The 13,067-nt window shown below is 39.3% G+C and overlaps 1 protein-coding gene across 7 annotated transcripts in view; it reads right to left on the minus strand.

Annotated features, from left to right (window-relative positions):
* CACNA1C (calcium voltage-gated channel subunit alpha1 C) overlaps positions 1 to 13,067 on the minus strand; it is a 440,223-nt gene that overhangs the window by 168,998 nt on the left and 258,158 nt on the right. For all 7 annotated transcript variants that reach the window (XM_030480605.1, XM_030480603.1, XM_030480597.1 and 4 more), the window contains exons 6-7: positions 6,820 to 6,981; positions 4,857 to 5,053 (exon numbers count right to left, since the gene is read on the minus strand). In XM_030480605.1, coding sequence (XP_030336465.1) covers positions 4,857 to 5,053; positions 6,820 to 6,981 — 359 coding nt within the window. The remainder of the gene's footprint in view (positions 1 to 4,856; positions 5,054 to 6,819; positions 6,982 to 13,067) is intronic.

Below are 13,067 nucleotides of genomic sequence, written 5' to 3' on the forward strand. Positions count from 1 at the left end.
CTACAGATACTTAAACAGGATGTTACAAAATGCACAGGGATTAATTTTCCTCCTTGGACAGCAAGACAATAAGAAATAACAGACTGCAGCAGAGACTGATTACAAAATATAAAATGACTCAATTTGTAACATTTAGATTTGCATCTGCTGCTGAAGTTTCCAAGACTGAGTGGTCTTCAGAAACGGGCCTTGGTGCCTGCACAAGGGAATGAGGTGCTGTGCTAGGCGATCATACATTAAGGAGAATTTTGAGAATTATAAGCTTGATCTTTCTACAATGCATTGGAAAAACTACGATGTGACATATCATAAGAGGTGCCTATCTACTCAATTCTGTGAACTGACTGCATATGAGATAAAGCCACCTGGCATTTCTACTGGGACAAAGCAAACCTTGTAAGACTGAGGCAGTGTAGGAGATGTGCTTCTATAAACACTTAACACTCCCTTCAACAAAGATCAATTTTTCAACAAAGAGTCAACAAGGTTGTTTTGCATGGATTTTCATCCTGTCCGATATAGTTTTTTCACATTAAAATTTTGGCTCCTTGTAAGTAATATCTTACCTGCCACTAGTGCAGTCTCAAACTGTTTTCCTCAACATTTTTCTTTCACATTGCAAAAGATGTCAATCTACCTCCCAAATCTTATCTACTGAGTGAGAGAGGAGATTGGAAAGCGTATTGATCTTACTGATGTCAAATTCTTCTAAGGAATAAAAGTTTATTGCTTTTCTCTCTCTCATTATCTTATTGTGAGGATGTGGATCACAGGCGGGGAAACAGGACTCCATGAGAGAGGAGACAGGCTTCCCTACAGAGGCGAAAAGCTGGAGGAGGCATGTGGAGAAGCATGAAGAAGGAAACTGAAGATAGAATTTGAAGAGCTACTAAGTGGATTAGGAGTCCAAGGCTTGTGGAAGGTCATACAGCTTTCTAACTTTTAAACATGCATGTTTAACCTTGCAAGGTATGGCACAAGACAGACATAGGTTTCATGAAATTGCTAGTATATTTTTCAGGGCAACATGCTGAAATGTGCTAAGCTCCCTCCATTCCCACTGAGAGGAATGCAGAGATCTAGGTACCTTTCAAAAGTTATTTTTCAGAAGATATAATTGAAAAGCACCTATGGGAAAGTTCAAACCAAGGGAATTGGTTCATTGTCTAAACATTTCCAGCCAAATAATTCAGCACAGAGCTTTATCTGTGGTTCTGCTGAGTTTTAGGCTCTTTTCAGATTTAAGGAGGAAACAAAGAAAACTCACTACATACCTACAGACACCAAGGCCCTGATTAGGCATCTGTAAGTCCTCATGTCATACACATGATGGCATGTGGAAAATCTCAACAGCGTGATCAAGATTTTGCAAAATAGAAGTTAAGATGTTGACCTTTTGAAATTAATTGGAATTTTGCCATTGATCCCAGCAGGACCCCAGATTCAAACCTTGGTATCTACCCTGAATTGCAGAGGAGCTAAGAACCTGACAGTGTGCTTGAACTTTGAATGCTCAGCACTTTTAATATTAATTACTTTACATCCTTAAGTTTAAGGAATGACCTCTGAAAATCACCACCTAAAATTTTCAGCTGCAAAATTGTCTGATTTGCTGACAACATTTTCTTACACTGTTCTTTAACCTGTACTTTCCTTTCAGCGTAAAATGGACAACCAACTCTCTATCTCAGGGTGTAGTTGGAGAGAGAGGATCTGGATTTCTAATTTAATTAACTGTGCAGATTTATTTACTAACAAAGCAAGTTTTAATTTCCAGGACCCCAGTGTGGATCCAGGAGATCTCTCAAAGTGTTATCTACTTAAGAAGAAAATAGCCTCCTATCTCTACACTCTTGTGGAGATGCAGCCCCCAATGGGTTGTCTGTGGCAAGTCCACTCTTCTTGGCTGAAAAGTCAAAGGCCAGGGAGTAGAGTTGTATATGAGTCAGACTTCACTAAAGAAACAACGGCTCACACTAAGTTTAAAATAGATTATTTATATCCTACTCCACTTACTAAAATTTGTCCTTCACAGAGATTGAAAAGTTGCATTTTTTCTATTTACTATCCAGAAATAATCTTACTTTTGATCTGGCTGGCTTCAGTTAGAATGCCCTTTTCATGGACTATAAAGCTTACAGTATAAACCACAATTGATGAGGTTTGAAACACCGACATATGAAATTACAGTGTGAATGTTCAGAGACTGTTTCTACATATAAATACTAAAGCCACAGTGCTTCTCATAGGCGTGCCCTATAGTGACTGCCCAAACAAAATCTGACTCCAGAGTACCACAGACCTCTCTGCAGAAGGAAATACGCATTGCATCTCAAATACCTTCTTTACCATATGGCAAACACTGATCACAGTTGACTTCTATCCACTTTCTCAACATGAAACAGTGGCAAAAGGTCATATGGGACAACAATACTCTTAGGATTGTTTACAGCAGCTTAACTGTGTCTGTCAGCTCAGGTGTTCAGGCATTTACTCAAATTTTGTGTTTCATGCCCTTTAAACATAGGTGATATGTTTTTTTCTTTACAAACTAAATTTCTTTCTCCTCAACTACTGAAATTTTGCCTGCAATGCTAACTCTTTTGTAGTCTTGTCTAGGAATAATTGGAAACCAATGATAAATATTTCTTTTATTTCCAAAGCAAATGGGCTGTAGCAATAGGACAAGGGGTAATGGGTTCAAACTAAAACAGCGGAAGGTCAGGTTAGATATGAGGAAGAAGTACTTTACAGTAAGGGTGGTGAGGCACTGGAACAGGTTGCCCAGGGAAGTGGTAAATGTTCCACCCCTGGCGGTGTTCAAGGCCAGGTTGGACAGAGCCTTGGGCAACATAGTCTAGTGTGAGGCATCCCTGCCCATGGCAGGGGAGTTGGAACTAAATGATCTTAAGGTCCTTTCCAATCCTAACTATTCTATGATTCTATGATTTTATCAAAGCCATAATATAAAAGGCTAACTATACAGATGGCCCTAAAAATAATGACCATCAATCTGTACTAATTTCAGGTCTCAGTTCACCATAGTGTCTCTAAAGATAAAAGAACAGCTCAGGAAATCAGTGAAAAAAAAGATGGCTGAATACCCAAGAAAGGCCCACAGCTAAAATCCAGGTTGCTGCAAGGATGCCATAAAAAAATCGACCATCTGCAGCAGTCATGGTAGAAAATCATTTAACATCGAGTATAAGCTTTTGGCTCCTGGTATTAGATAACTGATAACTGAGTTCTGAATGATTCATGTCCCATCATGCAAATGATGCCTGGATCCAAAAGGGTAGGGATTGGCAGGGTCTTTTATTACACGTGCCTTTGGAGAAAACGATGACAACTTGTGAATAGGTTTCATGATACTAAACAGTATAAACTGCCAAAACTCTTTTCATGTTTCATGTTTGTTGCTGGTATCTTTTACTTTCTTCTGTCTCCCTTGAACTACCTATAAATCCTCTCAATCACATGAAGATTGAAGGAATGTAAGCTAAATGTAATAAAAAGACAGGTATATTATATATAGCTATAGTTGAGCTGTGGAGTAGTTTTGATCAGTTCTTTTTTTGACTTAACTTCTGTTCTTCTTTATTATTTTATTAATCTATACTCTCATTTCAAGTAAAGGCAATTTTTGTGCTCTGAGACCCAGACTCCCCTTGTGGTTTGATCTCTGCCCTTTATCTCAGGCATTTAAAAGAAGCTCGAGTCACAATTTTAATCTAAATTTATGAGGATAAAGAGACAACTGCTAGCTGTTCCACATAGAGACTATCTATTGCAGATAAGCTAAATCTTCAAAGGGAAATCTTGTAAACTCTAACTCACTGGTGGGTAGAAGGCAGCTTCAGGCTAGTGTTTAAGAGAGAAGCTGATGCTGATTAACAGTGCAAGCTGCCTCAGCCCAGATTATCTTTTTGTGTGTTTTGGGTCTTTTTGAGTTAAATTCCATCACTCATTGTAGCACATCCTACCATCTTGGAGAACCAGGTGTCGTAATATGCCAATCTTCAAAGTTAGTCAGAGTCTGGGTTAGCCTTACACAGACGGGACTGAGTAAGCTGTGTGTGAACTGCTGCAAAAGTCAATGGCAAGAGCTGAACCAAGAAACATGTTTATATCTGGTTTACAGGTGAAGGCTAAATCTGATTTGAACTCCTATAGTATAATTGTATTGCCACTGAATTTCCCAACACATCAGGAATTAAAAAGCAGAAACTAAAGCTACTGACTCCCAGAACTAGGGTAAAGGACAAGATGAGACTGCATTTAGCTTAAAGATAGTATCATGTTTCAGCTAAACATGTAACCATGATTGATAACAACATGAGAGTTTGGAGAATTTATTCTAATACTATTGTGATAAAAATCATAATCAGGAGTAGCACTGGCATGAAAAGGGATTTGTGAGGCCTTTCTTATAAAACCTACAAGTGATCAGCGTAATGCCTTTGTAACATTAATGCCATTGGTAGAGCACACAGTTTCTGTCATAAATACTTCTACATCAATAATCTGGAGATGTACGAGATATTTCACTCCTGCAGAGAAGGTCTTTACATGACATTCAGCTCAACAAAGGTACATTGATTATCTTCAAACCATTAAGCCACGTGCCATCTTTCAACATTAAAATATCACTGCATGCTCAACATTTACATTTGATTTAACTGCACCAGATAAATCCTCCCATTTTACCCACTAATATTCTGAATTAATTAAAGCTCCATGCTAGCAACCATGCCTTCACTATATAGAAATTAGCAAGAAAGCTCTAAAGCCCTGAAGCTTCACCATAGCCATAGCACATGAGCAGGCCTTTCATCTTATCATTTTCGGATACGTACCCAGTACAGTACATCTGTCCAGCCCTCCATCGTGATGCACTGAAACACTGTCAGCATGGCAAAAGCAAAGTTGTCAAAGTTGGTAATGCCGTGCTTAGGTCCCTCCCAGCCTGCCTTGCACTCCGTGCCATTCTGACACTGTCGCCCATGTGCAGACTGGGGGGCACAGGGAGATGGATCATCTTCTGCAGGTGTATCTTAAAGGAGAGGAGGGAGAAAAAGGAGATGAAGAGAACTAATTGCCGTGAGTGAGTGAAGGATATCTGATTTGAAGAAATACATTTTGCAGCAAATTTGTCAGATTTGTGTAGGAATACACAAGCAACAGTATTAATTTTAATGGGCAGAGGAATGTCTTTTTATGCTTCACTTTCTTTTTGTAAAAATAATGGATAAGCTTTCAAATTTTACAGTCAAAACTGAGATAGACATTTTTTGAAAGCATAGTCTCCTATGAGGAAGAAATCATGCTCTTCAACATGAGAGGGAACATTAGATCGAGTCTATTACATTCTTTAGGCTGCATGTTATGACCAGTGTTTTCATACCGCAGTCACCTGGCATCTGGGTTAATCTTGGAAGAAAACTGCAGCAGTGACTGGCACTCCGCTGAAGGAGGCTGAACTTCTGCAGCAGACAGGCTTCAGTGCTCTGGAGATACGTTGATATGGTGCTGGGCCACTGCTAAATCACAGCAGAGAGTGTCTGGAGCTCCACTCTTCTGGAGTTTAAAACCTGTGTGGCATTTTCTCAATAGCTCAGTGTCACTCATGAGCTCTATAAGACTATAGCTTGATTATATAGCCCTTATTCTATACAGGTGCTTCCAAAAATTAGAGAACCCATGCAACAAGCCTGCCTAAATGCTTTGGCATATGAAAAATGCTACTAAAAAACATTTTTATAAGCACAAAGATTCATTCAATAGTTTCTTTTGGGTTTGTTTTTTTTTTTTTTGTATATGGATTTCAGAGATTAGTGCTACATTTATAACAGATGCAGGTATGTATGTGTGTGGAAGCAGATAATAATGTTTGTTTCTCATCTAATATGGCAAAAAAATGCAATTTTCCAAAATTTATGATCACACTCTCATCATTAAAGTGTACCAGAAACAGCAATAATAGACTTAGATGCTGTAACATAAATAATTCCACACTATGGAGAAAGATATATACACTTTAAAGTTGTAAATCAGACTGACAATTCATTATAGTTCAAGCATCGTTTCCAGAAAATGAGATCTGCCAATGTTATAAAAGCAGAAAATATAGAAATTCTGAAACAATTTCCTGCTGTACAATATTTTCTTGGTTATAAGCTGAACCAGGTCCTAGACACTGGCACCCACTACCACATAGGAAATCACTGCTGTTCAAGTTCAGTAAATCAAATGAAAAAGAGCAGATGGTTAGATGAGTGAGTGATAATACAATTGAATTATTTTGAAATTTGAACATTTCTTTCTGTAAATAAATTTGAAAATTCTTTCCTGATGGATTTGGTGCAAAAAGTTTCTTTCCATTAATATAATTTTGCTTTCATACCAGCTGCACTTCTAGTCATGGTCACAGCCTGTGATTGAAAAAAAAGGTAATGGGCCTCAATTCCTTTATAATATACAATAATCCTTTACAATGATACTAGTTTAAAATGGACATGTGTTTGTGTACAAGATTAATAATAAAATATAAGGGTTTTTGATTTCTGTGATGCCACCTCATTTGTAGCTCAGTCTGACTAGTGGTGAAATCATCACTACTTTAGTGTTGCTTGAGCCTTGTTAAAGAACTCAGGCTGGCTTGTAGTGCCAAAGGTCCACATTAAAAAGTTCACTACTGTGTTCAGCAGGAATTGACAGGTTTGCATATAGCCTTTACAGACAGCACAAGTGTGCTCTGAGATACACGGGGAATGCCTTCCTCAGAAAATCTTTGTGTGTATGATATAGTGTTCCCCTTACCTATCAGTCCCCCTTGCACATGATAGCAGGTCTTATGCATCTTCCCCATGAATAACTCCAGTCCAATGATAGCATAGATAATAATGACAAACAGCACCAGCAGGGCAATATGCAACAAAGGGACCATGGCCTTGATAATTGAATTTAAAACCACCTGGAGACCTGCAGAGAGAACAGAAGGAAACACTTATCAGCAAGAGAACAAAATAGAGAGGTGATAAATTGCACAATAATAAATACGTAATTTTTATTTCATCCCCCCCTCACCTGAACTCATTATCTTGATGATGTAAAGATTTACATTTACAGATCACCTCCCTCCAGAAGATACCCAGTATTTCACAAATTTGCCATCGCAGCCTGGATCACAGACTAAAGTAAAACAGGTATTACCCTACCTGTCACTAAAATACCACCACACTGGGGAGGGAATACATTAGCTATTTTGCCTGTTCTTGAAAACCAGACACAAGTTGTTCCCCAGAAAGTATTGAGGAGAGTTAAAGCATGGGAAAAATGAAGAACAACCAGAACTGAAGCAGGACAAGAACGGAAAGACATGCAAGAGGGCAAGTGCTGGGATACCACAGAGCTGCACCCCAGAGCATGGGAAAAGATGGTAAACTGAAGTAATGTCCCTACTCTGATTCTGCGTTCTTCCAGAGGTCAAGCCATCTCAGTGAGAGCCTGAGCTGCTGACGGACCACCAAACCTACACTGACGGAGAGCTCCCGGTCCTCTTAGCATCTCCCTGCACTCTAGATCTACCCCACTTTACTTCAGTATGTGGGAGAGTCAGAACCAGCAGCACAGGTTTTGCCCCAAGATTTAGGGATCATTCTATAACAGAGGTTGTCTAAGTACCTAGAAAGGGGTACGAACAAAACAGTATTACATGGCTGTTGTTAAGGCATGAGACTGGTATAAATCCTGGTCATGAGTGAGCCAAACATTTCCAGAATGGCCCAGCGAAGGTGACTTGTAGCTGAGTTTGCTAAAGCACTAAGCAGCTGTACCCTCAGATGCAGTTGACTCAAGCTGCAGACACATGGGTCTCTCTCTTGTTTCCTTCTCCTCACTTGTAAAACCGGAACAACAAAGCCAGCCTTTAGTAAGGATTTGCATTTACAAAGGTCTTAAAGTTATTATCACTGGTGGCAGTGATGGCAACCACTGTCACTGGCAAGTTATTAATGTTGGAAATACCGAGAGACCTCTAAAACTCTATAGCCTACAAATAGCCAGATCAGAACAATTATGAGCTCATGATTTTGCAATGACCGAGAGCCAAAAACCATTAATGTCTCCTGCAAATGCTGCCATCTCCTTAGATAAGTTGATATTAGCTGTGATTTTTGAAAAAATGTGATTCATGAGTTGTAAACATCTGTTATATATCTGCCAAGAGAGTTTGTGATAACTATTAACTTCTAAAATCTATCATCTAAGATCTTAGATTTTCATTTTTATTACTTTTTTCTAACTAATTTAAATACCTTCTAATAAGGATGACACATCTCTTGACAAGCACTTTCACTTGTAGGCAATCCACTTGTCAATTCACAGCTAAGGCTGAGAATTTGCATTTGCTCCCCAGCTACATGGAACACAGCAAAAACAATCAAAGGTGGCATCAGCTGCCAGGCCAGCAAGATCATTCACTGCTAGTAATCCCAAGTTGGCTACTAGCATCCCTCTGGTCATAATGTTTTTTCAGGTGTCTGTAGCCAGTTCAGTTACCTGTTAATGGCTCATGTTACTATCCAAAGGGAGTGATACTCAGCATGAAGCATTCTGGCTTTCACAAGGAGTTTCCTTATATGAAGTAAGATACTGACAGGATCAAAACTCATCCTGTAAAAGACTGAGCTGTTCTGCTCACTCAGTTACCTCTAGGTACTTACTCTGGATAAGAAATGTCTCTGGGGAAAAAATACTGCTGTGATTACATGAGGCAGTCATTCTTTCTCCCTAGATGCTCACCTGATTTGGTCTACCTCTTTTAAATATACACAAAAAATGAACTGCGTTCCACATCAACATCACCCCAATACTTCACAGCAGTCAAGAATGTCACATTCACCAGAAAATTACAACAATGTCCCACCTTCTCCCAAACAATGTACAACACAAGGAAGTTAAAAGACTACAGATGGCTACGAAGCTGAAAAAAATCACAAACTCTGCAGACTGAACTATTTGTAGCTTCAAGTAAATCTACACAAAAGCAAATAAAGGTCTCCATTTTTAGTGATTTTAGGAGCCCTATTAATCCAAATTATAGTCAAGGTCTTATGTATTTTATCCTTAATTACTGTTATTCTTAATTGATTTAATATCATAGGATATACCCAGTGCTCTTGAGAGGGTACCGAAGACAGACACAATGATGAACAAAAAGCTCTCTCATTTCCAATGTAGCTTCATTACTACCCATGCCATGAAAGTCTTCAGTGTACTACAAATGTCCAGAGAAGACAATATCTGCACAAACCAATGCCCTCTGTATTAACAAAGCAGTGCTTGTGAAATCAAAGGCAGGCACTATCAACACGAGATGACAAGGTGTTTAGACAGTCAAGGGAACATGTACCACCAGATTTGCAGGAGCTTCAGCTAGCTTAATTAGAGAAAAGCTTCTAGAGGATAATAAACCAAAACTTTGAAGAAGAGATGAGCTACTGCATACTGCTGGCATGAATCAATGTGTGTGCTGTGCAGTACCCCAGTAGGGCAGCTTGGTTTTAAATCCAGATGATTCCATTAATTAGCAAGCTTACATATATTACCATTGAAGTATTCAGAGAGTTTTTAAAAGTTTAAAACCACTAACTATGCAGCAACTTTAGAAATGTCCTCTCAGAAGATGTAATGAATGCTACTAGTAGAGGTGCACAGGTTTATATGCACATCACCATGCTCCCAGCATTGTTGTCAAGCTCATTGCTGCAATATAGCTGCAGACAGTAAATTACTTTATACCCACTTCAGGCAACCACTTGCAACTTGAATAGCTGTTGCAAGGAATGGCATGAGGAACCAGGCCTGGACAATCAGAAAAGTTGGTGTAGTAGCAGAATAGGGAGAGCAGATAAAGAATGATTAAAGGACTGAGGGAGAGCCATGGGTAGGTGGAACAAACAGGGATGCTTCAAAAAACATAAAATCTGTGTTCTGAAATCTGAGTGGTGCAGATCAATGTCTATGGATGATGAGATGCATTTCCGATCAGGATAAATGAAGGCAAACCATCCCCTTACATGCAGTCACAAAGCTTTTTCTAACCAATGGTGAGACCTTCTACACACATTCACATGTTTTATCCCTCAGCAGAGGAAGAAAAGTCAGTTGAACTTACACCACCCCGTACTCCCCTCACTCCCCTGGCTAAACCCCCCAAAAAATTAAACTTCTCTGTGCCAACTCATTCATGCTCTTAATCTTTGTGCAATTTGACATGTAGATATCACCCAACACGGGTGTTCACAATACAAGGGCAACACAGACCCACTTGCTTGATGCTCTCTACAACACACCATCGCACAATGCACACCTTTGGCATTTTATGCCTTGTGGAGGTAAGGCTTGCACTGCAAGCAATGAGCTTTTCAGCTTATAATCATAATTAAATCAGTATGCCCAGTGACCTTATCAGAGTGCAAAGCTGGCCTCTGGGTTTCAAGAAGGTGATGCCAATAACTGCCTTCCCACAGCAGAGTGAAGAGCTGTGTTTTTACACTGCCTTACAGAGGCTGGCAATGCCATCGTTGGCCAACCATAAATGCAGAGTTCTGAATTACATCCTGGCCAGTAAATATAAGAATAAATGGTTTTCAAATATTTGGTGTACTTAGTCATTCATGGAAGCTTTCTCCATGTGCTAGACACACACCAAATACCTGTGAAGGCATAGCGCCTGCCTTGAGGGGCTCACTCCAGGCTGGACAAAGAGATAACTGCACAGAGGTGAGGGAGAGCACCACAAAAGGGATTGTTTGCAGTTTTACAGCCTGCACTTTTCTTCTGTTAATAATTGAAGATCTTAAACAGCTTTTAGTATTTATTTTGAAAGCACTTCAGCTTACCTTTTAAAAAACCCTCTTGGCTGCATTTTGTTGGCTGACATTGACTTCATAAATGTTTCAGTAAGCAAAACACATTAATGCCATTCCCTGGGCTCGCAGAATTTAGCATTTATTTACACTGATAAAGTATTTTAAATATTTATTATGTGAGAACAACATTGCTTTTTATACTATGTCAAGCCCTTTTCAGCCTCTAAGGACTGCATCGACCCAAAGGTTTAGGGAACAATTGGGAAGTACAGGGAATATGGAAGAAAGAAGGAAAAGAGCTTATACCAGGCAACATTGATCTTTCTCAAAGCTATGGGAAATATACTGTTAGGGATACTTGAGCTGTTTTAGAGGTATTATATGATGCTGCATTTCCTCTCAGGAAGACAATCACGAGAGGAGCTGGTTCCTGTCTCATCAATTCAGGTTTATCTCTGAGCATGTAAGTGTCTGCACCTAAAGCAATGGGATTACCTACATACTCCATTGTGTACTTACAAGCTTTTTTGGATTTCAACCAGTGCTCAGCAAAGATGGCACCAAAAAAAAAAAAAAAGTGCACTAGACCCAGCTGCTAAAATGCACTAGGCATTGTTGTGCTGTGGAACATATCCAAGGAAAATAATGGCAAGTTGGTCTCAGAAAAAATATTGGGACTTTCCAAGCACAGCTCTATCTCACATTTTCATGTGTCTTCAATTTTGGAACAAACTTAGTTTGCTGGACAGGGTTGTTTCCTGTTCTCATGATAACCCAGATCTTCAGAGAAAGCGTATCCCAAGTCTACTCCTTCATTGGTTTTGCAGGGTTATAGTTGCCTACACCATGGCATTGCCTGAACCAGGAGTTATAAGCAGGCACAGTCTCATAAAAATAACCTTCTGGGAATGAGCAGGACTAAAAGGAAAAGGCAAGGACTTTCAGCTCCATCCATCCCTCCTCCACCTCCTGATACACACACAAACACACAGAGATTTTCACACTTAAGCCAGTACCAAGGATGCGGGAGGTAATTATTTTTCTGCTAATATAGTTCAGAAGAAAACTACTACTTTCTGTAAGCAAGGAGGAAGCAGGGGAGGATTAGTGACTCAGCACGGTGCCTGAGTCAGATCACTTTTGGGAACCACTCAAATGGTAGAGTTTATGCACCATGCCCAACCACCAGCTAGGCCTACCAACAGATCACATTTATTTCTGTTGCTACGCTAAGGGACTGCCACTACAGTTATCTCTATTTCCAAAGCTAAAGCAATATAACTAGTAATATTCCCCAAAGCAGATGTTTATAATTTAATAAACGTAGGCATTAGCGAAGAAAATTAAAAAAAAAAAACCAACATTAAATTTTCATAAATATGAAAGGTTTTACACCAATTTTAAAGGAAACCTGGAAAACAACAGACATTTTTACCACAAAATGGTCCACAGTCATCTTATATGAGTACATCTGCAACGATTTGTGAGGGAAAACATTGAGGACTTTCTTCACTGGTATTGCAAAGGCAACTCATATGGCACAGTTCAGTTAAGGACAGCTGTACAGTAACAATTTGGAGAGGTAGTCCTTACTGTCTTGCTGGAGTCTCAAAATATTAGTGGCAGATTGCTAGATAAAGCAAGTTCTGTGGGTGTAGTGCAACGTTCTGGGGCTGCAGATGTCATTTCTATTTCAAGAATAATAGGAAAGGTCTTAGAATAGGAAGGAAAGGCACGACACAGGACAGAAAACTAGCTGAAGAGAAAAGAAAGAAAAACTAGGAAAGACACTTTTCAAGTTGAACAGTGACTATTTTGGAGTAGGTAATGCTATTTAAACGTATACAAACATACAATTCAAAAACATGTGCTGGAATGAAAAGAAAAAAGAAAGTTCTGGCATCTGCTCCCAATGTTCTCATTCCTCCATTTTCAAACCATGTTTTCATTGACTTCTCAAACCAAAATACACACACACACACACACACACAAAAGGAGACTCATACAAATGGGCATGTGTATGCAAACACAATTGTTTTATATTTGTCAAGTCTTGCAATACCACCCTTGCCTCATCCTTTGAGGCAAGAAAAGAACAGCAGAACAAAAAAACAAAAGCCACAACAAAATCAAGCTCTTCCTTCTGGATCCTTTTCTCTTGGGAAGCAACTCATCTTCGGCATCCTGTTTGTC

Source organism: Strigops habroptila, chromosome 3, assembly GCF_004027225.2.
Source record: "Strigops habroptila isolate Jane chromosome 3, bStrHab1.2.pri, whole genome shotgun sequence".
NCBI lineage: Eukaryota > Metazoa > Chordata > Aves > Psittaciformes > Psittacidae > Strigops > Strigops habroptila.